This window comes from Lissotriton vulgaris, chromosome 8 (assembly GCF_964263255.1).
Source record: "Lissotriton vulgaris chromosome 8, aLisVul1.2, whole genome shotgun sequence".
NCBI lineage: Eukaryota > Metazoa > Chordata > Amphibia > Caudata > Salamandridae > Lissotriton > Lissotriton vulgaris.
Genome location: NC_141696.1, coordinates 718,847,000 through 718,874,227, shown reverse-complemented (window position 1 = coordinate 718,874,227; position 27,228 = coordinate 718,847,000). Strand labels below are relative to the sequence as shown.

Here is a 27,228-nt window from a genome sequence, read left to right as displayed (position 1 = left end):
CTCGCTGCCTGACGCATGTGTCCTGCGCCCCTCTTCCGGGTGCACCAGCCCCACTCCCAGGTGCCTCGCCCTCATCCTGCTTCCCCTCTGCATCCCCTGAGCCCTAGTGCAGAAATCTCACTCCAGGCCACCCTCTCTCCAGCGCAGTTAGCCCTGCCCCTGGAGAATGTGCCAACTCTCCCTGTGCCCTTGGTCCATGCTGATGTAGTCCATCTCGCCAGTAAACGTGTGTCAGTCTCTGAATGCAGCTGTCCCTCATCTGCACGCGGCAGTCTCTTTTTCCCTTTCGTGCAGGCCTCCCTTCACTTGTGCAGCTCTCCCTCTCAAGGTGATTCTCCCCATGAACGGGCCCCTCTCTCTAATGCAGCAGCCCCTACCCCACAGGTCTCCCTTTCCTGGTCGAGCGCCCCTACCCCCTACTGGGAATGGGCCCTTCTTCTCTTATGCAACACCCTGTCCCCGGAGCGGTAGTCTCTCGTCCATGTCTAGCACTCAGTAACCCGCTGCTTTATGCCCCGGCACGGCTCGGCCCCGGCCTCTGAGATCATTTACACGCACTTTATGGCTCTGCTGGGCCGGGCGCATGAATTACCATACATTACCAACTTAATATGCTTTTAAAGGCTTTAGAGCACGCTTAAACCTATTTATCGTTATTTAGGACTCATAACGAATTAAATCGTGGAACTTAACTTCTCTAAGGGCCATATCACACACCCCTCCCGGGCGCATGCAAGAACCCGGCTGTGTAACTCCTCACGGAGCAGCGTTGCTACATTTTAGAAAAAAAACAGGAGAGACAAAATGAAAAGTGCACACACTGTGCTGAGGCATATTACACTAGCAAACAAACCAAAGGGCAGGACTAGCGTTGGGGCCGAAGCTTGGCCGATCTGCTGCATCCCCTCTCCCTGCTGCCACAACACACACATACACACACAAGCTCCCAGGCTGGGACAAAGGATTTTTAAGTAAGTGGATAATTCAGTTGCGGTCCAAAGGTGACGTGATCGAAGATTCGAATTTCAGAATTCCCAGAGAAACGCGAGTTTATTTAAGGAGATCAGAGGCGTGATAAAACTTAAAAAAAACACACCCAATATTTTGTTTACGTAGTGGGGGTTTTGATTTCCTGCTGTTTTTCCAGCCACGGGAAAATGTTCCCTTGCTCTAAAATAGTATGAAAACAGTGGGATGTCATCATTTGCTTTTCAACCCGTATCATATCCCAACCCCCTAAACGAGGTGGGGGGCTATAATGGGCAATAAGTAATCGCAATCCGCATTTCTATCCCTAATCCAATATTTGTACAATGCACAACAGCTCTCCAATTGTTTTCGGCCTTGAACTGTGTGTTTCTTTCTCAACTCTTTGTCAACACTTTAAGGATGAACGGTTGAGTCGGCCCTCTTGTTCCCCAAACCACCCCCAAATCTCCCTGAGATTAATGCAGTTACAACACGGCTCCTTACAGCGCCTGGAAAAGTCCGAGTGAAGGAAGGAAGCGCCTTCTGGTGAGTTTGTGTGAATCCTGCTCCTGCGCCCTCGGTGCCTGTCCTCCGCCACCTCCTCCCCCACAAGCCTCTCGGTGACGAGTGGCAGTTATTGTTCAAGCCCCGCTGCCCCAGCACCGACGGCCAGGTGCACTTCTACACGGAGGACTTTAAAAATCCTTTAAATTACTTGAATGTATCCCGGGAGAGTGCACTCATCTCGGGGCACGACGGTGTCACGACAGCTCTCGTGCAATGGGTGCCCCCTCCCCTACACGCACATATATGCACACCCAGGCGGACACACACAAACAATACACACTCTCACACTGATACTCAACAACACGTAGACACATATGCAGAGACATGCAGACGGACGAGCTGACACGCACAGGCACACTCACTCAGACATACACAATGCGCAGACAAACATACACACATGAAGAAACCCGCACAGACCCACGTGCACAAACACACAGGCGCATATACATAGTACGTTCACACTGTTGAGCTTCACACGATACTCCTGATCTTATGTGTCTGTTTGCAGTTTGCCGAGGCAAAGACTACAGGGAGCAGGAACGGCACACGGACAACGGGAGGGGGGGGGGGTGGGGGGGGGGGGCGGGAACCGCACACGGACAACGGGAGGGGGGGGGGGGGCGGGAATCACACACGGACAGCGGGAAGAGGGGGGGCGGGAACGGCACACAGACAGCGGGAAGCAGGAACGGGCACTCACCTGGACTTCTTCCGCTTGCACACATTTTGCGAAATACAGTGACATCCCGTAATTTCTATCTTCCGAAACATCGGGATCAGCTGCGGCTCGGGAGGCGGGGATCTGCTGTGGGAGGGGAGGGGGAGGCGGGGATCTGCTGTGGGAGGGGAGAGGGAGGCGGGGAGAGCGGGGATCAGCTGCGGCTCGGGAGGCGGGGATCTGCTGTGGGAGGGGAGAGGGAGGCGGGGAGAGCGGGGATCAGCTGCGGCTCGGGAGGCGGGGATCTGCTGTGGGAGGGGAGGGAATGCTGCAAAGACAATGGGACACAAGGGTTGTTTTGCTTCTGTGGGAGGGGAAGGGGACACGGACGGCCGGCGGGAAACGTGCACAGGACAGCGGGGAGGGGGGAGGGCGGGAGGAGGGACACAGAGTAAGGCAGGACAGCAGCAAGCACGTCCCGGCCGGACCAGATTCGGGGGCGTTCCCGGCTTTTGGCTGACGTATCATGACGTAGCCAAAAGCCAAAGATTCTCGGGAACGCCCCCGAATCTGGTCCAGCCATGACGGACGCCTCTCTGTTCCAATGGCTAGCCTCCATTTATGGAGCTAGCCAATGAGACAGAGGGGCGTGTTCAAGGCACCCATACTAGAAACTACAGATTTCTCTGGAGGCGGAGCTTACAGCTCCGTCCCCCAGCGAAACCTAAAAAAGGAGCATGACGAGGAGCAAATGAAGTCGGGTAATTTTAAAATAAGTTAAGCAGGAAGTATCAATGATAACAAGCATTGGAAATGCAATAGGTCTCGCATTAGGAAAGTTTGAGCAATTGGTATTGTAAATGACACTTTTTTTTATTTATGTGTTGGTTTTGAAAATAGCAAAAGTAATAGCTTTGTCAGTTACAATGTCAATAGTTTTAACTTTAGCAAATGTGACACCTATAGCATTTGTAATGCAATGTGTGTTGTCTTTACGTGACTTAGATGTATTGATATTGCAAATAACAATGGCTTTTAATTTTGTAAATAATTAATACTTAAATAAAATTTATTGTAATTTATAATGGCAATAGCTTAAACGTTTGTAAATTAATTTTGTGAAGATTATGTTCAGTGTATTTTATTGTGACGAAAATCCAAGAACATTGCATTTGCACCTGGTGGTGGATGTGGTGGTGGTGGGTGTGGTGGTGGATGTGGTGGTGGATGCGGTGGAGGTGCATGTGGTGGATGTGGTGGTGGATGTGGTGGATGTGGTGGTGGATGTCATGGTGGATGTGGAGGTGATGGTGGATGTGGTGGTGGATGCGGTGGTGGTGGTGGATGCGGTGGTGGATGTGGTGGTGGTGGATGCGGTGGATGTGGTGGTCCATGTGGTGGTGGATGTCATGGTGGATATGGAGGTGATGGTGGATGTGGTGCATGTGGTGGTGGATGTGGTGGTGGATGTGGGTGTGGTAGATGTGGTGGATGTGGTGGTGGATGTGGTGGTGGATGTGGTGGATGTGGCGGTGGATGTTGAGGTGGATGTCATGGTGGATGTGGAGGTGATGGTGGATGTGGTGGTGATGGTGGATGTGGTGGTGGATGTGGTGGTGGATGCGGTGGTGGATGCGGTGGTGGATGCGGTGGTGGATGCGGTGGTGGATGCGGTGGATGTGGTGGCGGTGGATGTGGTGGTGGATGCAGTGGTGGTGGTGGATGCGGTGGTGGTGGTGGTGGATGGGGTGGTGAATGTGGCGGTGGATGTCATGGTGGATGTGGAGGTGATGGTGGATGTGGTGGTGGATGTGGTGGTGATGGTGGATGCGGTGGATGTGGTTGTGGCGGATGCGGTGGTGGGTGGTGGTGGATGCGGTGGATGTGGTGGTGGATGTGGTGTTGATGGTGGATGTGGTGGTGTTCAGTGGGAATTTGCCGGATATGTATTTGAGGCAATTAACTGGCACTTGCCAGGTCAGCAATTAAAATAGCAATTTAAACAAGTCCTGCATTACATAGGATGCGGGTTTGGATAGATTTGGAAATTCTAAATTGGTCAAAATTTGTGTGGGAAAAGATTTAGGAGTAGTCGAAAATTTGACAGTCTATATTTTCCTTTTAACTTTTTTAATGGAACTTGGTAGATCAACCTCTATACTTAGACTGTTAGCTGCAGCTAGGACGTAAAAGTAACAGCAGGACTATTATTAGCCGGATGATGTGTGGAAATGCGGTCATCGGGTGACAGGGGAGAGACAATGAGGCACGAGTCCTAGATTTGAATATTTATGCTGGCTTCATTATTTCTGTATATGGACCAGTCTACTCGGTCAGTCAGCTCTGTTTGCAATAAGAGGTCATTCAGAGTCCACAGGATAAATGAGGCCTAAAAAAAGCGCTAATAGATCACGGCCACTCTTTTCTCCAGGCATAAGTGACAATACACATGTGATAAGTGTACATTTATTCTCAAAACAGTGTAATTTATGGAAGTGGTGTACTAGAAAAGAGTAGTAAGTATAACTAACCATGGCGACAATAACAATTTAAAGGACAAAAACAAATTGGGCAATTCCTAGTTTGTTTGAAAATTAGTCTGGCCGTCTGGTTCTGAGCAATCTACGTAATTGATTTACAGGAAGGTCATTGTATAAAGAATTGGCATAGTCAAGCCAGGAGGTTATTAGTGCCATAACCCACAGGATTAGGACATCACAAATTAAAACCTAGAGATCTTATTTTCCGGAGAGTCAGGAAGCAAGTCAAAATCACTGGGCCAGTCTGAGGTTTTAGGGAAAGTTCACTGTCTATAATGATGCCCAAACTCCTTTCTGAAGCTTTAGGGGTGGAGGGGTTGCCACATCTCGTAAGGCCAGGCGGAGGGGGTTCAAAGGTCCGATTTGTTATTTAGGGTGGCAATTTAACTTTTTTCTGGATTAAGTTTTGAAAGGTCACTGCTCATCCTATCCTATCCCAAATGAACTCTATAATGGATTGAAAGTCGTCTTGAGAAGCAAGGGAACCATCTAGTCTAAAAAAGCAACCGAGTGCCATCAACATAATTATATATTTTACAATTCAAGTCACCTAGTGCTGAATTAGAGGTCTAATGGAAAAGGTGCAATGAATGAGACAAGCTCCGAGGGACCCCACAATGCAATTGGGCTGCTGTGGCCCCAAAGGGTCCCAGCCTAACCGATTGAGTATTGTTCTCCAAAAAAAGTATTTAATCCAACCAAGAGCTGAGCAGCGAAGCCCAGCATCCTCCACCCAGGCCACCAGCAAGTTGTGGTTAACCGTGTTGAATGGTGCAGAAAGGTCCAACAAGACCAGAGCAAAGGTCAGACCTTCATAAAAATTTCTTTGCATGTCATCCACTACTAACAGTATTACTGACTCATTGGAATGGGCAGGCGAAAACCCACTTGACACCTATTTAGGAATTACATTCTTCAAAATGTATACAAAGAGTCTGTGCCACATGAGTTTCTAACAGTTTAGTCTGGAAAGCCAACAGGGAAACAGATTGACAATTTTCAAGAGCGAAGAGTCCTCACCTAATTTTTTCTGTGAAGGAATTACTACTGCTACTTTGAAGGTGAAATAAGGTGTTGAGGAGTAGAACAGAAAGGCGAATGAGGAGAAGTATTCTTGGCCAAGAACAGGAATTCCGTTTTGGTTGGGCTAAGCTGCAGGTAGAGTCTAGGCATCTAATTATAGATGATGTGCAAGCAGTGTTTGTGGTGTTGGATGTCTGGAGCCGAGGTGGCTTTCAAGTGGAGTGAATCGTCAACATATTAGTGAATCTTGATGGGGTTAGCTGTGAATGGAGCACTAAGCATCTCCATGTAGAGGTTGAACATAACAGGAGACAGTATGAGATGCCGATGTCAATAAACTAGTGTTGGTTGGAAATATACGTAGCACAGACGTAAACAAGCTTAGCAACTTTATATAGCGTAATGAGAAAACTAAACAATGACAACACACAAAAAATGTCACAGTCTGTTAAGCACAGCCTACAACCTTGCTGGATTATCACGGAGAACAAAACACTAATCACGAATTAAAGGATAATGAAAAGTTAGATAACCGCATTATGGAAATACATACAGGCAGGGTCTCTAATTAATGCAAAGTAAATCTTATATAAGAGGAAACTCTGTGTCAGGTTAGAAGCAACAAAAAGAGAAGGAATATTTCAATGATTAAGCGCATGAAATCGCAGACTTGCTACAACTCAGCAATGAATAAAAACTGCATATCCCGAAAAGTGAAAACAGCGAGATTGCAGAACAAGCTTCTGTGTTCTGCGAACCGGCGGGCAGGGGAGGGGGCGGAGCGGGGAGAGGTGCGACACGGCAGGCAGGGGAGGAGAGTAGGAGGAGGAGGGGGGAGGAGAGTAGGAGGAGGAGGGGGGAGGAGAGTAGGGGAGGCACGGCCTAGCGGCCGTGCAATCTGTTAAGCACAGCCTACAACCTTGCTGGATTATCACGGAGAACAAAACACTAATCACGAATTAAAGGATAATGAAAAGTTAGGTAACCGCATTATGGAAATACATACAGGCAGGGTCTCTAATTAATGCAAAGTAAATCTTATATAAGAGGAAACTCTGTGTCAGGTTAGAAGCAACAAAAAGAGAAGGAATATTTCAATGATTAAGCGCATGAAATCGCAGACTTGCTACAACTCAGCAATGAATAAAAACTGCATATCCCGAAAAGTGAAAACAGCGAGATTGCAGAACAAGCTTCTGTGTTCTGCGACATGGCGGGCAGGGGAGGGGGCGGAGCAGGGAGAGGTGCGACACGGCAGGCAGGGGAGGAGAGTAGGAGGAGGAGGGGGGAGGAGAGTAGGAGGAGGAGGGGGGAGAGTAGGGGAGGCACGGCCTAGCGGCCGTGCAATCAAGAAGTGAGGGGGCGGAGCTGGGGGAGGCTGTGAGAGAGAGTGGGCAAGGCAGGCGGCTGGGGGCATGTGCACGCGCTTTTAAGCTCAATGCGCATGCGCATTGAGCTTAAATTTCACGGGCACTGCAAGGAATCGCCACGATTCCTTGCAAGTTGGTTAAAGAGTGTTTAAGCCCCCATAGTCTCGCAAGCTCGATGCGCATGCGCATCGACAGGCGAGACCTAAAAATCGAAGCAAGGGATCAGTTGTGCTGATACAATTTTCAGACTGGTATTGCTGCCATCAATGCTACATCACTAAAGTCATGGCGATTGTGAAAAATCCAAGTGTCACACACAACAAATCCAGCAAATGAGCCGCTCCAATTCAGCAGGAGAAAGACAAAGGTGTGGTATGTAGCAGGGGTGCATTTTGGAGCATACTGTCACTAATATATTATTAATGCACACTGGAGTAGCATACTGGCATTTGCAGGCAGCACTTGTTTTATAGAAATTACAACAAAATTCAGAATGACATACAGCTTGTACTGAAAAAACTATATAGTGCACAAACGATAATGTGTGGAAATCAGGTTTCAGCAAATATCTTTAATTTACACATTGAGCCTCCATCCTGCTGCACAGCCATCATCATTGCACGCATGTATGTCTCACCTTGATACACACTTTGATCCTATTTCACCAAGGGACACAAGCACAGCAGGAGGACAGCTTGTGTCAGACATAGGGGCAGATACTGAACGTCCAATCAGAATCCCAGTAATCTTGCTTCCGGTGATGAAGAGGGGGCAAAACCTTCAATTATTCAAGTAGTTTGTGGTTCTATGTACATTTTGATCTAGTAGAGATTATGAATTCAGCTTTTTGTGGGTTCACTATTAGCAAGTAGTCTGACATCCAGATCTGAAGCTGTTTTAGGAAACCTTATAGATTTAGAACTTCATCTATAGTTAAGTGTCATTGACACAGTGCTCCTTTCTGTCTCCAGTGCCTGCTAAACTGATAAATATACCCTCGAGATTTCTGAGGATAAGATGACTAGTGTAGGTAAGAGAATGGATCGTTGGGGAACTCCACAAGCCACAAATGATGGATTCGAGGAATGGGTACCAATCTTCACAATTCGTTGGCCATGTTTCAGAAAGGAGGAGAACCAACTTAAAACTTGTTTTCTGAAGCCCATTCTCGTTCCACTGGGCCGGACTATCAGGTGCAGAAGACTGACCAGGCAGGGTCCGAAGACACTCCTGACCCTCCTTTAGTATCAAAAGTACATCTCTTTTGTTTGAGATTCTTGAGCACTATCATATGTCCTCTGGCAACACCTCACACATAGCAGGAAGATAAGTACGTGCTCCTGTGAGCGAGAAAGGGATCAGAGATAAACCTGTAGTAAATTCCCCTTCTGTTAATATGCTGCAAAAAAAGCTACTGACTACACGTCAAGGGGAAGAACCCACAATCCAGCTATAGTAGGTTACACCATAACGCTTCCTGCTGCCACACTCTGCCTGGTAGTCGGCAAATCTGAAAAGCTGGTACTTTCAAAGAGGTGAGTGAGACTTGTTCTGCATTGTATCGACATTGCCTGCAACACAGACAGTCAGAAACAGAAGGCTGCCATGTTGGCTTGCTCCTAATTTTGAGAGGAGAACCGTCTCTAATTATTTTAGGGCCCCAGTCAGACACTGTTAACCAGGAGCTATCATCAGTAGGGCTACTGTTTTCACAGCCATTCACTTAAAAACAGGAGACCGACACAGACTGTGCAGAGCTTCTGAAAAGAAGCTAATTTAGAGCTCCAAAGAAATGCAGCTCTCTTGGTGCTCAGCTGGCTCCAACCGAAGAAACCAACTTAAAACAATGTGGAAATACCATTTGGCACAGCCTACTAAAAACTTTTCTTTACAACCCATAAAGGACAACTTATTTTAAGCAATAGGTTGGGGGCAAACACCACAAAAACAAAAGTAATGATTTTATTTATTTATTTTGAAAGTTTTATATAGCGCGAACAAGATCTTTGCAGATATCAGAGCGCTTTACAATGGCACGGGGGTGATAGTCAAGGTACATGTGCATAGTTACATAGTTGAGGTAGATAGGTACAAGGTGCATAGTTACATAGGTAAGTCAAAAAACAAACCGGAGGTAGGTCGCAGGTGAGGCAATGTCTGTACAAGGTGCATAGTCAAACAGTTGCGCCAATAATATAAAAGTACAAAAGTGAGCATATACTTGTTTAAGCGTGCTTAATGTGTTTTAGGAGATAACATAAAGGTGTGCATAGTTGAGGTAGGTGAGTGCAGGATGTATAGTCACACAGGTGCCTAAGTAGTACAAAAGTAGGGATAGTTGAGGCGGTGTAGGTACGGTGTGCAAAGTCAGACAGGTACATCAACAACATAACAATATACAGAGAGGGAACGTATACAATCAAATAAGTCATAATACAAGTAGTACAAGTAGACCGAGGGGTCCAAGGCAGGTAATTACGGAGCAGATTCATGAGAAAATACCGAGTAATAGATCATGTGTATTTAGCCATGAGGATCGCTTTTACTTCTTTCTTAAACAGTTTGTTGGAGGAGATGAGCCTGGTTTCAGGAGGGAGTGAGTTCCAGATCCTGGGTGCCATTCCTGAAAAGGAGCGTTTATAGGTTTTTTCCTTCCGGAATCTTCGAGGTTTCAGCAGAAGATTGCCTGTGCTTCTAGTAATTCTAGAGCCACCCGAGATTGTCAGCTTTTGAGTGAGGTAGGCAGGTGAGTTCATGTGTACAGCCTTGTGAGTCATGCAGGCGATTTTCAGATGTATTCTGGCTTCAAAAGGTAGCCAATTCAAGGATTTAAAGTCAGGGGAAATATGCGAGTGCTTTTTTGAGCCAGTGATGAGTCTCGCTGCAGCGTTAAGGGACGCTCTTAGGGGAGCCGTTGTAGTTAGGGGGAGCCCGCAGAGGGCGGTGCTTCCGTACTCTATGTGCGAGATGACTATAGATTGCACTGCAGTTTGGAAGTCTTTGGCTGGGAGGAAGGGTTTAAGTTTTCTCAAGGTGTTGATTTGAAAGTTCGCTCCTTTGGTTGCCTTGCTGATGTGCTGCTGCATGTTGAGATTGGCGTCAAGTGTTATGCCTAAAGATTTTGCTGAGTCTACGACGGTAGGTTGTACATTTAGAGCCGTTAAGTGCTTAAGCCATGTTTGAGCCGTAGAGATTTTTGCGGGAGGTGAGATCAGGAGAAACTCAGTTTTCAGGGCATTGAGTTTGAGGTGATTCTCGGCAAGCCAGGATTGGGTGTTTCTGATCGTGGTGTTCAGAACCATGATGTCCTCTGGGGATTGTATTTTGAGATAAAGTTGGGTGTCGTCGGCATACATATGAAAATGAACATTGGATGTCTGTAGCAAAGTAGTGAGAGGTTCCATAACTAGGTTGAACAGTGTTGGGGAGAGGGAGGATCCTTGAGGGACGCCTAGCGATACAGGTACCGGAGAGGACATCGCGTTGTTGCTTTTGAATCTTTGTGACCGGTTGTGTAGAAAGGAGGTGAACCACTTGAGAACAGTCCCTGATATGCCCATTCTTGTGTTTAACAGATCGAGTAAGTTCTCATGTTTAACTGTGTCGAATGCTGAGGAGAGATCCAGAAGGATGAGGAGGCAGGTATCGTTTTGGTCTAGTATTTGGAGGGCGTCGTCCACTATGTGAGTCATGGCAGTTTCGGTACTGTGCCCTGCACGGAAGCCTGATTGATGAGCGTCGAGGAGATCAAACTTGTCTATGTGTTTAGTCAGTTGTAGCTGTACGCATTTTTCCAACAGTTTAGCGAGGGTGGGAATATTTGTAATCGGGCGGTAATTGTTTAGATCAGTGGGGTCTGCTGTTGGTTTTTTTAGTAGAGGTGTGACTTGTCCGACTTTGAGGGCGTCAGGGATGGATCCTTGTTGAAGAGAGCTATTGATAATTTTAGTCCAGAGTGGGAGAAGCAAAGGGGTAAAGTCTTTTACAGCGTTTGCAGGAAGGGGGTCAGTGAGGTGATTGGATGGTTTCAGGGTGCTGAGCAATCTGCCAATTTCTTCTTCGGAGTAGGTGCCAAAGGCTGACCATGTAGCCTTGTTCTTTGGTTCAGGCGCTGCTGTGTGTTGGGGGTTGGAGTAAAGGATTGCGTCATTGAGGAGATCGCTTCTTATGTTGTCGGTTTTTTGGTTAAAGAAAGCAGCGAAGTCTTCACCGGAAGGTGTAGCGCCCATGGTGTTCAGTGTCTGGGGTTGTTCTTTGGATTGTGTTCTGATTAACTCAAACAATTTCCTTGGGCGGTTTTTTGCTTGGGCGAGCTGGAGGCTGAAGAAATCACTTTTTGAGCGTTTTATTTTCCTGAAGTAGGCGTTTCTCTGTTTCTTCAGGTTTTTTAGGTGCAGTGCAGAGGGGGCTGACCTCCAAGTGCGCTCTGCCATTCGCATGGCCCGTCTATCCTCATTGAGGCTCCCGTCATACCAAGGGTTGGAGATCTTGGACGAGACTCTTTTCAGTTGCATGGGTGCAGCCTCATTGATTATTGTGGACATAGCATTTAGATAGTGGTCAGTCAGGAGTTGAACGTCCGTAGCGCCGGACGGGGGAAGTAGGAGATTGCAGCTGTTAGGCGGTAATGAGTTTGGGTTGAGTTTCTTCATGTCCCTTTTCCAGACTTTGGGCTTAGAGAGTTGTACTGTGTTAAATTTAATTTTTTCATTGATAAGGAAGGAGACAATATGATGATCTGACCAGTCACAAGGTTGGATTGACTCAAGTTGAATAGCGTCCTCTTTGGAGATGATAAGGTCTAGAATAGAACCTTTCTCATGGGTCGGGCTATTGCATATTTGGGTGAGATCAAGGGCGTTGAGGAAGCTTTTGAGGCTATTTACCACTGTGTCACTGCTGTCATTCCAATGGAGATTGTAGTCGCCAAGGAAAATTTGGGTGTTTTGCCGTCCTGAGTTGGTTGAAATTGTGTCCATGAGTTGTTGGCAGAAGGAGAGCTTGTCCCCAGGTGGGTGGTATATGATGTGTAGTGAGCAAACCGGTTTGCTTTCGCTGATGACATCAAGGCAGAGGTATTCACAGGAAGCAAGAGAAGGGGCGGGCGCTTTAGAAACTGAGAGGTTGCTTCTGTAAATACAGGCAATTCCACCGCCTCCCTTTTTGGTCCTGTCAATTCCACCGCCTGACTTTTTGGTCCTGTCAAGTCTAGTGATACAGTAGTTGGGGGGGGACTAGGATATCCAAGATAGGAGTAGAAGAATCAGACAACCATGTTTCAGTCAGAATGGCTAGATCCGGTTCATGAGACATGATGAGGTCGGCGACCTCCGCGGAATGTCTTTGGGCCGATCTGCAATTGAGAAGTATGCATTTGAGGCTAGGGGCGCAGAGGGTGGAGGAAGGTTCTATAGTGATGGGCACATTAGTGAGGTTGTTGGGGACGGCGCCTCTGTAGTTTTCCTTTCGGTGCCTGAGAGGGTTAGAGATAATCGTTGGGATGGACAGGTGGTTGGTGGCTAGGCGATTTTGGGGAGCCGAGACGTAGGAGTGGAGAAGGGCGAGTGTGTCATGGTTTGAGATCGTATTGGTAGTGCGTCTGGGGCGATTGGTGGTATTGCGAGAGGGGATAGAGGTCCAGTGTGGGGGGAGTTGTGTGATGAGGCGGGTAGGAGGTGAGGAGGTAGTGTTAGGTGTAGAGGGAGTATTCCGATTGGTGGTAATGCGAATGCGATTGGTATTGTGATTGTTGGTATTGCGAGAGGGGATAGAGGTCCGGCGTGGGGAGTGTTGTGTGGTAAGGCGAGTAGGAGGCGCGGGGGAAGTGTTATTAGGTGTAAAGGTGGTGGTGGGAGGGGGGTGTCTGGGGTGTGCGATGAGCAACTCTTTGATGGAGTGTAGTTCTTCTTTCAATTGGAGGAGGGTGGACATAATCATGTCCAGCGAGGTGTTGGGCGCGGAGTTGGGGAGGGGTACAGGCGGAGAATCGGCGAATAGGTTGCTGGAGACGGGGGGAATCGGGGTGAGGAGGTGGAGCTGGTGAAGGGGTTGGGAGTGTTAGAGAGAGGATAGGTGTTAGGGATGGTGTTGGCGTTATTGGGAAGGGCATCAGTGCTAGGGGGGGAAGGGTAGATGAGGGCGGTGTGGAGGCTGGCGGTTGTGGGGGAGGAGGTGGGATAGTGGGGAGTGAGAGTGGGGGGTGAGAGGTTGAAGGAGGGGTGAAGGCTAGGCGTGACAGGAGTGCTCAAAGTGGGGGGGGGATAGACGGAGAGAGAGTCATGTGTGGGGTGCAGTTGGGAAAGGAGGGGTGTTCTGAGAGGATTGGTGCGGAGGACGGGACGGGAGTGCTAAGTGAGGGGGGGGGGGGAGATAGGCGGAGAGAGAGTCATGTTGTGTGGGGTGCCGTTGGGGGAGGAAGGGTGTTCTGAGAAGATTGGTGTGGAGGAGGGGTGCTCTGAGAAGATTGGTGTGGAGGACGGGATGATATTCGGGGAATTGAAGGGGAAAGCCAAGAAAGTGGGGAAACTCAATTACATCAACAATGACAACTACTTGGGAATATTGCTAACTGAAACAACTAAACCATATTTTCACCTGAGATTACTGGGAGGAAAATATGACGTGAAAGATATTTGTCGACGTCATCTAAACACAAAGCTATATAGGCTATATAGTACATTTACCAAAGCTGTTATAAGAGTAATAACAGCAAAACTATCAGCAACTATTTCATATAGTCATCCAACTTTCCCATGGAAAATGGCCGCATTATTGGACAAGATGTAATGCATTGCCTACAGACGAGTATTCGAGCTACCGCAATATATCCGTTGAGCACAGAAAAACGCCTGGAATTCGGTTTACAAAAAAAAAAGACCTAATTTACAAATCTCGGTTTCTCAGCTATTACTACCAGATTTTACATGAGGGCTCATTAAAAATGGTACTGAAAGATATTTTATTAGCTCAGACAATGACTGACTAAGATAAACAAAGTATGTATGAGATGAAAGAAGATGCTCCTATCTGAATTTCGGGGGGTAGAGGGGGAGGAGGACAAGATGGCAGGCATGGTGCAGTCAAGGCCTGTGGAGCAGGAGTGCTGCTTTGGAGCAAACAGTGCTCATTGCTATGATATGCCAAAATGCGGGAAAGTGTAATCCTGTGCTGTGCTGTGCTGAGAGAGAGAGACTGCACTCTAGTGTGACAGCAAAGCAGTTAATGTCTGAGCAGTGCGATTGCAGGTAAGCAATCTGGGAGAGAGAAACAAAAAAAAAAAGAAGAAGAGAACAAAGGTCCAACGTAGAGTAAGTTACTAAGGCACCAAGAGAGATGATGTGACACAGAACTATTTTTTCTTTTGCAGTTTTATATAGGGCGAACTTGGACCAAAGGCATTAGAGTGCTTAACAAGAGCACCAGATTACACTACACAAGATCAGATTAATTGTTTTCTTTCAGGCATGGGATTTTTAAATGATTAGTCCCAAAACACACAATGTTGCACCAACGCAGGGACGCAAACCTGGTTCCCCTGTTGGTCGCTCTGGTCGTTAGGCCACATTTTTTTTAGACTAGCATTAGGAAACAGGAAAGGTGGAGGCATCAGCGGTGGAAAGGACTTTGGAGAAAACAGAAGCGAGGTTGTTCATGATATCACCTGTAAGCTACAGAAGCATAACTGCAAGTAGTAGAAGGCCAGTTGGAGAAGGCAAAAACTGAATTGCAGCCAACATCATATCTTCGGCAAAGGGCGGCCAATGCTTTGCCAATTTTGGGAGTCTATTTTTAATTAGAAAATACAAGGCAGACATCGAACATTCATACGTTAGGATTCATAGCCTTGTGCACAGAGTTCAATATCTGCTGATAATTGCAACAATTTGGAAACTCTGGTCCCTTGCTGGTTAAGAAAACTTGTAGACCGTTTTCTAAAGCCTACAGAGTGCCTGCAAACAGTTGGTAGTACAATCATTGTGGTGCTACAAAATTCAGAATGGTGTGAGCACATCTTTAAAAAAACAAACTCTTAGCAAATTACTCACAACAAAATTAAAGAATTACCTCCTATAACTTCACCGAGTCTTTTGACAGGATATTTGTAAAAAGCTTGTAGTAATTGTTGAGTAATGAGATTGGTCTACATGATTCACATGCTTTGTTTTTTTTTATTTGGTTTGAGGATTAAAGTGATTGTGGCGTCATTTCAAGAGTCAGGAATGGTATTATCTATGGAGATATGATTAAATAACGAGGTCAATTCTGGAACTATTTCCTCGGCTAATGCTTTATAGATCTCGGATGGGATACCATTAGGGCCAGGGGCCTTCCCCCTTTTTGAGTTCTTAATGGCTTTAAAAACTTTGTCAGGAGTTGTTTCTTTGTTGAGATATTGCTCCCTGTCTGATGTAAGTTTGGGAACTCAGTCTGAGCTTAGCCAACTCTCAATCTGGGATTTTGTCGCAGGACAATCCTCCCTGTACAAGTTTTGGAAAAAGGCAGTGAAGGCTCTCTCGATATCTTGACCTTTTGAGACATTTCCCCTGCTTCTTCAACTTCGATTTCTTTGATAATATTTCTGCTCAAAGCCCCTCTTACATTCACGTTCCAACTTCATACAATCCCTCCCCGTATTCATATTGTGCAAGTTGACTAGCGTTCCACTTTTGTACTTTTTCAGCTTTGTCTATCTGTTTTTTAATCTTGGTAACCTCTTCACTGTCAATCGCATTATTCAGATCTGAGAGCCCAACAGCTATTGCGCTCTCTTGACCGGTTATTCTATGGTTAGCTTCCCTTCTTCTATGCGTAACATAGCTTATCAGTTTCCCTCGCAAAAAAGCTTTATACGAATCCCAGATTATACCTGGCTTGGCGTAAGTTTTGTTTATATCTAAAAACTCTAGGGTGTCTTGTTTCAGACTCGCAATTATATTCTGATCCTCTACAATAGATCGGTCTAGCGTCCATCGCAGATTCAGTGTTTCACTAACTAGAGTTAAGATGAGTGCTCACCGCAAAATGATTTGACAAATGTTCAGATTGGTGTGTGATTGGTGCAATCTTGTTGCCTAACCTAATATCAATAAAAATATTATCTACATGAGAAGAGTGGCTATATTTTTTATTGTGGAATGTGTTACCCTTATTGCTACCCGCCTTACGCCTCCAGGGATCTATCAACCCCATACTCTTCATTAGATTTTGTATAGTCTTGCTCATTTTTGGTGTATTTACCGTAGGTCGTGTAGAAGATTTATCTAGGACAGGATCAAGTGATGCTTTAAAATCGCCAGCCAATATAATAATATTTTCATTGTCTAGCAATAATTGGAATAGATCTTGCAGGGATATTTGCAATGACTATCAACCATCTCCCCTTAGGGTCTGCAATCACCTCTAGGATTTTGGCATGCGCTGTATTTTTTATTAAGATCGCTATCTCCTTTACATTGCAGTTTTGATTTGTACATGCATACTGGTTAATCCAGCTCTGGCTTTGACAATTTCTTCCCACTCTGCTTGCCGGAGATGCATCTCTTGCAACATTAATATGTTGTTTTTTGATTGTTTTAAAAATAGAAACATTTTCCTTCATCTGACTGGCACACTTAACCCATTTACGTTCCAGTTTAGTATCCTCGGGCTATAGGTGGTGTTGGAGTTAGTTATTTTGAGAGGGACACTCTTCCTTTGCACTCTTTAATCTCAGTATATTTGCCACACATGAGGACCTCATTTTTTAGATTTTTCCCGCTGCTCCCCGCCAGGTGAAATATTTACATCATTGTCTTTATTGTTATCCCTTCCCCCCTGAGAAACCCTCCCTTTGACCAAATTGGGCATTTCTATTCTGCCCTTTGCCCTCAACTTTCCGTGTTGGGTGTAGCTAATTCATTGTAGTGACCGAACCTAGCCCATAACTTTTAACACCTCTCAAAAAGGGTTTATGACAAGTAGACATTTACACGACCTGGTTCACATCCTGGTCTGTGCGATCGATTTAGCCACTGTCCAACAACATCCCTTACCATAATGATGGTGGAAGCCGCTAAGGCATTTGATAGGGTGAGCTGCCCCTTCTTAAAGAAGTTCTTAAGCTTAATGGGGCGGGCAATAACTTTTTATGCACAATTCAAAATATATATAGGTCTCCAAAACCAAGAATCTTGGTTAATGGTACACTTACACCTATGATGGAGATAGGTAGAGGCACCCGGCAAGCAGCCCCCTTTCACCAGTAATGTTTAACCTATATATTGAACACTTTGCCAGAAGAATTAGAAGGAAAGCGCAAATCTCACTATTCCAACATCAAGAATAGACTAAGAAAGAGGCCCTTTATGCAGATGATCTAAGAATATTAACACCCGATCTTGTAGGGGCTTATCCCATCATTATGGACATATTAACAGATTTTGGGAAAATGTTGGGATATTTAGTTAATGAAGGGGAAATCGAGATAATGGCATGGAACACTTCTTTAGACACAGCTCTAAAAAAGCTAGAGAAGAACGAGATTAGGTATCTAGGTGTACAAATTACGAAAGATATAGATATTATGGCACAGATTAATTGGGCAAAAATCACCAAAGAAACCAGTAAACTCCTAAAACTCTTGTCTCACCTCCTGCTGTCGATCATTGGCAGAACTAACCTAATCAAAATGACTCATCTCCCAAAATTCACCTTCCTTTTAATGCACTCCCCGCATATTTTGAGGCCATGTGGATGAGGAAGGTACAGAGTGAGCTAATTAGCTTTATTTGGAATAACAAAGCCATCAGAATATCCTGGAAGAAGCAGCGGGGGAATAAAATTGATGGTTGAGTGACCTTGCCAGATCTCCAGACATACTGTGGGCCTTCCAATTAAAACACTTCAAAACATTGCTAACAGGTTGCTAACTTCAGGTAGTCCAGAACACAGCGGCGCGCCTAGTCTTGAATGCCCCTCCAAGAACAGCATCCAAACCCCTTTTACAAAAACTCCACTGGCTCTCCATACGACAGCGAGTTAAATTTAAAATTTGCTGCATAATACATAAAAACATAAATGGACAAGGCCCTACCTACCTGCGACAGAAATTCATTCCCTACATCCCGTCCAGGCCACTCAGATCCAGCACAAGCCACCAACTGGTGGTTCCTCGTGTCAAAAAGACCAGACACGGGGGCAGAGCACTGTCCGTAGCTGGACCCAATTTATGGAATCGACTCCCCCTACATCTCAGGACCTGCCCCTCTCACATTCAGTTCAGAAAACTTCTCAAAACCGTTTTATTTAAAAATGAGATCTAATCCCTATTAATGTTCTTCTCGGTATTGTTGACTGGCCCAAAAGCGCAGAGATATTCCTGTTGGAATCGATTCCAGCGCTATACAAGCTTGTAAATAAATAAATAAATAAACAGATAATTTTCAATTAGGGACGTCCTGTTTTGGAGCCCTAACGGAAGACTTGGTAGAGCAAAGATCTGGTTTTCTATTCAAATTTGAGCACCCCAAATATTTTAAAAAGGTGCAACTCAGGATTTTGATCACAGCATGTAAAGTATGGATACAAGTTAGGAGACTTCTTGGAATTTCCTACTATTGTCATTTGGCCCCAATTTGGGAATTCCCGGGAACCCCAGCATGCTTAGTGGACTCATTGGCAACACCACTTATTCAGCCCGGAATAGAAAAATGAAATTTTAAGAGCATATGGATTATCAGGAAGAACCATCCATTAGACTCATTCACATGGAAGCTGCTCTGATTTGTTTTCTGAAGCTGGTTGAGATCTGCAGAGGAATTTACTATAAGGATTGATTGCATAGATTTGCCTATTACATTCACAAGATTTGAAAGTAAGAAAAACCTAGATTTGAAAAAGATGCCCATTTAAAATATCCAAAGAAGATCCAATGTAGAGAAGTCAGCTTTGGGGTTATGATTTGGTTCCTCCAAAGAATGCGTAGGAGAGGGAAAACCACCAGACCATGAAGAACATACATGACAAGATTGGCTTTACTGATAGTTCAAACCACTTGCTTTTTCCCAAACACTCCAGAGTTTATGTTTCTCCAGTGTCAATAGAGTGGGAACAACTATCAGTGTATAGCAAGGGTCCAGGAAAATCAGGACACCATTAACTTTCCATTCTTTCCTTGTAGAGCTCATCCAGAGAGTTCTGCGGACAGAATCCACCATAAATTTTTTAGGTTTAGACCATTTGAGAGGTCAGCATTTCTAGTTAATAGCCACTGTTCTCAGGAACCAAATCTGCCTGAGAGTCGGGGCCTCCTTTATTCTGTTAAATGCAGTCTGATCGATCAGAAGAGGCTATCATCTCTGCCACCCCTTCCAACCTCCGCATGGAGCCACCTGCAGAGTAAAGCAGGGGGTTGTTGCGGGAAAGCAAACTACCAATGGCTTGATGTTCCAATCAGAACCTTCCAACGGAGTCTCTATCCAAATGACGCCTATTCATGAGCCCTTACATCACCGGACTATGGTGAGTCTTTTTCTAAAGCACCATCGGCTCTCTCATTAAAATATTACCACAGACAATTCGGTCCCGAGCACCCCAGACTCGGCCCTCATCATGTGAAGATCTGGGTTTGGCATTAACTGCTTGGTATGAATGAATCCTGAGCTGGCTGAATCATTGAAAGACATGGTGATTAAATAGTCCATGTCTGAGCCAACTCTCGCGCTTCCTACAACAGCTCGAGTGCCCCCAGTCCCCAGGAATTCCCAGTCCTGAAGAGATCCCCATATCCTCAGTTCGGTCGAAACGTAGTCGACAACCGTTAAGGATAGTCAGATAAGGACTAGAAAAGACTCTAGTCCTAGATCTGGAATATTCTCTTCAAGACATCCTTTCTTTCCAATAACCCTTTTTTAAAGTAATGAACACAGTCAATATGTTTTCTTTGGTTATGGTCACTTCACTGGGATAACATTGTCACTAATTTTCTAGCACGGCTAAATGCATTGTAAATATATTTCAACAAGTATGTGTTTTGATAGCAATCCTTCGGAGATGATGAATAACGAATATGCTACTTACCAGTATGCATCTGTTCTTGGCATGTAGGGCTGCTGACATTCATATCTGTGCATAGATCGCCGCCTAGTGTTAGGTCCGGATGATTGCACATTGTTTTCCTGGAAGAGTCTTCGAAGTATCACGAGATAGGTGGCTCCTCCTCTAGACTACAGTGTGCATGGGCATCCCCTCCATCCTCAGATTGTTTTTCGCCATTGTGGCAGAGATGGAGTGTAATACAGTGAGTGATGTCCATGCTACATAGTAATTCTGAATGCTACAGCTGCTACAGGCGCCGGGGAGGAGGGTGGGCGATATGAATGTCAGCAGCCCTACATGCCAAGAACAGATGCATACTGGTAAGTAGCATATTCAGTTCGAGGCATGTGGGCTGCTGAATTCATATCTGTGCATAGATTACATAGCAGTCCCTCCTGTTAGCGGCGGCTGCCCGTGCCAGCTGCAGCAGTCTGAAAAAGAGTTTTGAGAACAGCCTGTCCTACAGCTGCCTGCTGTTTAGAATGCACATCTACGCAGTAGTGTTTCGTAAATGTATGTGTGGTGGACCATGTGGCTGCCTTACATATCTCTTCTAAAGGAATATTCCCCAGGAAAGCCATGGACGCTCCTAATTTACGTGTGGAGTGTGCTCTTGGTGGAATGGTTAGTGTGCCTTAGCATAGCAAATCTGTATACACTTAACGATCCACCTGGCTATCCCTGCTTTGGAAATGGGGTTGCCTTTGTGTTGTGGAGAAAATGCAACAAAAGCTGTTTTGTTTTTCTGAAATCCTTTGTTCTGTCTATATAGTACATAAGAGCCCTTTTGACATCTAATGTGTGTAGGGATCTCTCTGCGACATTTTCTGGATTAGGAAAGAAAACTGGCAGTTCTATGGTCTGGTTCATGTGGAACTGCGAAATCACCTTAGGCATGAATGTAGGGTTGGTGCGTAGTACAACTCTATTTGCATGGACTTGTATGAACGGCTCTTGAATGGTTAGGGCCTGGAGTTCACCAACTCTTCGTAGTGAGGTAATGGCTACTAGGAAAGCCACTTTCCAGGTTAGAAACTGAATCTCACAAGAGTGTAGAGGTTCAAAAGGTGGTCCCATCAGTCTAGTGAGGACCACATTGAGGTTCCAGACTGGTGAAGGTGGGTGTCTGGGAGGGATCACTCTTTTGAGTCCTTCCAGAAAAGCCTTAATGGCAGGCACTCTGAAAAGTGAGAGGTGCTGCCTGTTTTGAAGATAAGCTGCTATTGCGGATAAATGTATACAAATGGAACTGTACGCCAGATTACATCTGTATAAGTGCAACAAATAACAGATAATGTTTTGAATAGATGCATCCAGTGGGTTAATGTCATTGTTGTTACAATATATGACAAACCTTTTCCATTTAGCCACATAGCATGCTCTGGTTGTGGGCCATCTTGCCTCCTTGATGATATTCATACATTCTGGCGGCAAGTTGAGGTAGCCAAATTCTAAGACTTCAGGAGCCAGATCGCCAGGTTGAGCTGTTGCGGATCTGGATGCTGAATGTCGCCATGGCTCTGCGTCAAAAGCCTGGGTGTGAGGTGCAGCCTTTGATGCGGTACCACGGATAGTTCTAGAAACGTGGTGTACCATGGTTGGCGTGCCCACATTGGAGCAACCAGGATGAGTGTCATCGAGTGTTGCCTCAGTTTGCGTGCCACTAGCGGTATTAGAGGTGCTGGGGGAAAAGCGTACGCAAATTTGCCTGACCAGTTCATCCATATCGCATTGCCCTGCGACTGTGGACGTGGGAACCTGCTGGCGAAGGTTTGGCATTTTTTTGCGTTTTCCCTTGTGGCGAACAGGTCTATCTGTGGATGACCCCACTGCTGGAAGTACGGTTGGAGTACTGATGGGTGTATCTCCCATTCGGGCATCTGGTGGCTGTGCCTGCTGAGCAGGTCAGCCATCGGATTGTCCTTGCCTGGGAGGTGTTCCGCCATGAGGAAGATGTTCCTTTGAATGGCCCACTTCCACATGCTCTGAGCCAGATGAGACAACTGTGGAGAGTGTGTTCCTCCCTGCTTTTGTATGTAGTACATGGCAGTCATGTTGTCCTTCCGGATCAACACGACTTTGTTGCACAAGTGTACTTTGAAAGCCTTCATTGCCATGAAGATTGCCATCAATTCCAGAGGGTTGATGTGCATCCTCTTTTGCTGTGCTGTCCATAGTCCCTGCACCGTGTAATGGAGTACATGAGCTCCCCATCCTTGGAGAGATGCATTCGTTGTCAGTATTATTTGTGGTACAGGCTCTTGGAACGGTCGGCCCTTGCAAAGGTTTCATGGGTTCCACCAATGCAGAGAGTTGTATGCCCGACCTCTCACCAACACTAGGTCTTTCCATTGTCCTTGAGCCTGATTCCACTGACGTGCTAAGCACTCTTGAAGCGGGCGCATATGTAGTCTCGCGTGCGGGACTATGAAGATGCAGGAGGCCATCATGCCTATCAACTGCATGAACACTCTTGCTGGAAGTGAGTGTTGGGGTCTGAACTTCTGTATCAGCAATTGCATGCGGTTTATCCTCGCTGAATTTGGCTGAGCTTTGGCTGCCAGAGTGTTTATTGTCGCGCCCAGGTACTGTCGCACGTGGGCGGGCTGAATATGTGACTTTGGATAATTCAGCGAGAATACCAGACTGTGAAGAAGATGAATGGTGTGGGACATGTGGCTGGCACACTGCTGGGCCGTCTTTGCTTGAATAAGCCAGTCGTCCAGATAAGGGTAGACATGTATGTGCTGTCTCCTTAGGTGTGCTGCTACTGTCGCCAGGCACTTTGTGAACACCCTGGGTGCCGTCGTTACTCCGAAAGGGAGGACTTTGAACTGATAATGTTGATTTTGAATAGTGAACCTGAGATACTGTCTGTGTGATGGGTGTATGGGTATATGGAAATATGCATCTTTTAGATCTAGAGTCGCAAGGAAGTCTCCCTGACTGAGTAACGGTAGAACCTGCTGTAAAGTGAGCATATGAAAATGCTCTGACAGAATGTAGCTGTTTAGAGGCCTGAGGTCCAGTATGGGTCTTAGAGACCCGTCCTTTTTGGGTATTAAGAAATACAGAGAGTACACCCCTGAGCTTTGGTCTTCTACAAGCACGAGCTCTATGGCCCCTTTTTGCAGCATGCTGACGACCTCCTGCTGCAATAAGTGTAAGTGCTCTGCGGACATAGGACGGTGTCTTGGTGGTATGTTGGGTGGAGTGGATGTTAATTCCAGACAATACCCGTACTGGACAATGTCTCTCACCCACCTGTCTGTGGTGATGGATTTCCAGACCGGCAGGAACTGTTGTAGTCTCCCCCCGACAGGTGTTAAGTGGTCGGGGGGGGGGCAGTGACAGGGCGTCACTGTTTGTTATTGGCAGAGGATCTGGAATTGTTGTTTCCTCTTCCTCTGCCCTTGATGTTGTTTCCACGATATCCACCCCTGTTGCTTTTATTGTAGGTGGATTGTGTACCTCCTTTATTGTACTGTGTCTGCTGTGTGGATTGGCCTATTGAAGGTCCTCTAGTATTGGAGCGACGAAAGGAGCCACCCCGAAACTGCTGGGACTGCAGAGCCCCCATAGACTTTGCAGTCTCGGTGTCTTTTTTAATTTTTTCAAGGGTGGTGTCAACCTCAGGTCCAAATAAGTAGTCCGGGTTAACTGGCTGATTGAGGATAGAAGTTTGTATTTCTGGCTTGAATCCCGAGATTCTTAACCAGGCATGTCTCCTTAACATGACGCTAGTGTTAATGGCCCTGGCTGCAGTGTCAGCTGCGTCTAGCGCGCACTTGATGGAAGCATTGATTATAAGCTTTCCTTCTTGGATTAGTAGTTCTACACCCTCCTTGTACTGATCTGGTAGGTGTTGCAACAGTGTCTCAAGGGTATCATAATGGGACCTGTCATATCTGGCAAGAGTGCCTGAGTGTTGGCAATGCGCCAGATGTTGGCTGCCTGCGCAGCCACCCTTTTTCCTGAAGTTTCCAGTACTTTCGACTCCTTGTCAGGAGGAGGAGCATCACCTGTAGTCTGGGAGTTTGCCCTCTTACGTGCATTAGAAACAACTAATGAGTCCAAAGGCAACTGTCCTCTTATATAAGTAGGGTCCACAGGTGCCGGTATATATTTCTTTTCAATTCTTGGGTTTAATACCCTGGCCCTGGTGGTTTCCTTAAAAATGACACCAGCATGCTTAAGGACCCATTTTAGCATGGGCAGGGTCTTGACTGTTCTTTCTGAAGTGGAAAAGGTGTCGACCAGAAAGTCTTCCTCCACAGGGTCAGCATGTAGTTGCACATCATGGTTACTTGCCGCTCTTTCAATAAGGGCGTTAAAGGCAGTAGTGTCCTCAGTGGGAGATGTTTTTACACTGTATACCTGTGTGTCAGGGGCAGTGTGCGGATCTTTTGGGTCAGCTGGGTCTGCCCATGGTTGGTTTTGATCATCGGGATCAGTGTCCACATGATAAGTGTCATCCTCATTTTCGTCATCCCCTGCATCCACATATGAGTATGTGGGTGAAAAAGTCTGAGGTTCTTGACCATAGGATTGGAGAGGTTCCACAAGAACTGGCAATGTTGTTGAATCCCTCTTCTTTTTTAAGGGAATCCTATATGACTCCATGGGTATTTCTGGTATGATCTTCCTTTTATATATGGACAGTCTACCAGTTTCTGAGTCGATGAACTGCCTCGACTCGTGTTCTTCAGGCTCCTCTGTACCCTCCACTTCCATCGACACTTTTTTGATGGCTCCAATACCTTTCTTTGGTTCGAACATCTTCGGACGCACCGTCGGTGGAAACCCGAATTTGATTGGTGTCGATGCGGGCTGAATGTTTCCGACCAGCTTTGGTGTTGGGGCCTTCTTCGGGCCCGACTGCTGAAGCCTTATCTTTGATGCGTTGGAGTGACTCCGACACCTCTTTGGCTATGAATGGTCTCGGTTGCGTCGACTCGACAGGGTCCTTGGAGCCAGTATTTTTCTTGTCTGCCGGCCTCGACCGAGGATCGAACCCTTCTTTTGGTTCGGGCCTTTTGTGTGTGTCGACTCCCTTCGGTGTCGGCTTCGTCGGTTCGACAGCCTTGACTTTGGCCTTCGGTGCCCCAACCTTTGTCTCGATGACCTTCTTGAGCTTCTCGGTATCGTCAGCCTTTTTCTGTTTCTTCGGCTCTGAGGGGTTTGAGGCCTTGGAGCCGACCAGAGTTAGCTTCACTTTTGGTTTCGGTTTTGGCAGTGATGCTTTTGGTTTCGATCTCTTTGTATCGACCAATGGTGGTTTCGAAACCGATGGCTCTTTATATATGTTCGAAGCCGGGCCTTTATGCGGGGCTGTTGAACGAGTCTGTAGATCTCGGGTAAGGCCTTGTGAGCGCTTCATCGTCGGCCCCCGTATAACCGGTTGGGCCTAGCTCCTCGCCTGAGAATTCTTCTACGGCCCCAAGGGCCTCTGCGTCGTCTCCTACCTCCTCGACGACGTTTTCGTCTTCTTCTAATACCTCTTCGTCTTCGGCGTCATACTCGGAGTCATGCCCGAAGCCGGATCAGAGTGTTCTTCTTGATCCTCCAGATCAACGACCTCTTCATCTTCGGTCTCGAAGATGATTTCTGGAACAGGCGCTGATCTCTGCGACTCCAATCGAGCCGCGCGTCGAATCCGAAGAGTTTTCTTCGACCTGAAACGGGCACAGGCCATACAGTTGGCTTCGTTGTGACCCGGGGACAGGCACTTGTTGCACACCGGGTGGACATCGATGTGCGGGTATTTTGCATTACAAAGTGGACACCTTTTAAATGGGCTTCTTTCCATCGTAGATCGAAGATCGGGTCGAAAGTGGAAGAAAAACCGTTGGATTCCTCTATGTCCTCTCGAAGCAAAGGTATCGGTACCGAACGAAACAATACAGACGCTGTTGAAAGCCTTTTGGCTTCGTAGAAAGTTTTCCTAACTTGAGCTAAGATAGTAACATCCGAACCCAATGGCGGAAAAAAACAATCTGAGGATGGAGGGGATGCCCATGCGCACTGTAGTCCAGAGGAGGAGCCACCTATCTTGTGATACTTCGAAGACTCTTCTAGGACAACAATGTGCAATCATACGGACCCAACACTAGGCGGCGATCTATGCACAGATATGAATTCAGCAGCCCACATGCCTCGAACATAGATTACTCACTTCGGCTGAAGTGAGTAGAAATCAAGAGACTCTACAGGCTACCTTCTTGATAATATCCAGTATATTGTGACTAATTAATTAAAGGTGGAGAGACTGTGCCTTAACCTAGACCCACACTCAAAAATTTAGGTTCAAGATTAGATCTTTGCAATTGATCAAAACTTGCAAAAATGAAAAACAATGTGTTCTAAAAAGGAGTTCCTTGTGAACAATTGTGCCAGCTTTTCAGCTAATACCCCGTTCACATGGACATATGGGTCGCTCTTGTGTTTTTGTAATAGCCATAGACAATGCAGCTCAGTAATTTTATAGAAGTCTCTGCTTTGCTTTTGTCCATCAATCCAAAACTGATTTGGGTAGGAGATATGGGAGGCATTATGTTACCTCAAACCAGTTCTACTTCTGACTTTCGTTAGGCCTTTTAATAAGAAAATATTTATGTACATTTTCTTCCAATTGGGTCTTGTGAACCAATGTAGGTTTTGGGCAGCGTTAAAAGCTGCACTTTTTGTGACCCAACTTCAATTCATTTCTCTGTACAACTGTTTTCAAACAACCGACGATGCAACACAATAAAATGTATATCTACGCTTTTCCATTTCTCACTTTGTTTGCATGCACTGCAGCAATTGTGAACAACATAGCAGTAAAAATAGAAGAAAAGAAGCCCATAAAATAACCTTTATGTATTCACTCCACTGCTGCAAAAGTATCAGCTGTCCATCTTTGACCCGACTGAACAGTTGGTACATTAGCGTAATATCGGAGATTCGGTTTTCATTTAGCAAGTTATCAAGTCCTGAAATCAAAAGAACAGCAACTGAGCATTTACAGCAACCAATAAATAAACAG

At 46.1% G+C, this 27,228-nt stretch overlaps 1 protein-coding gene across 1 annotated transcript in view; it reads right to left on the bottom strand.

The window, feature by feature from the left end:
• LOC147697921 (cullin-4A) overlaps positions 1-27,228 on the bottom strand; it is a 625,511-nt gene that overhangs the window by 330,839 nt on the left and 267,444 nt on the right. Inside the window, exon 10 of the mRNA XM_086934608.1 lies at positions 27,057-27,175. Within this exon, the coding sequence (XP_086790734.1) occupies positions 27,057-27,175 (119 nt within the window). The remainder of the gene's footprint in view (positions 1-27,056; positions 27,176-27,228) is intronic.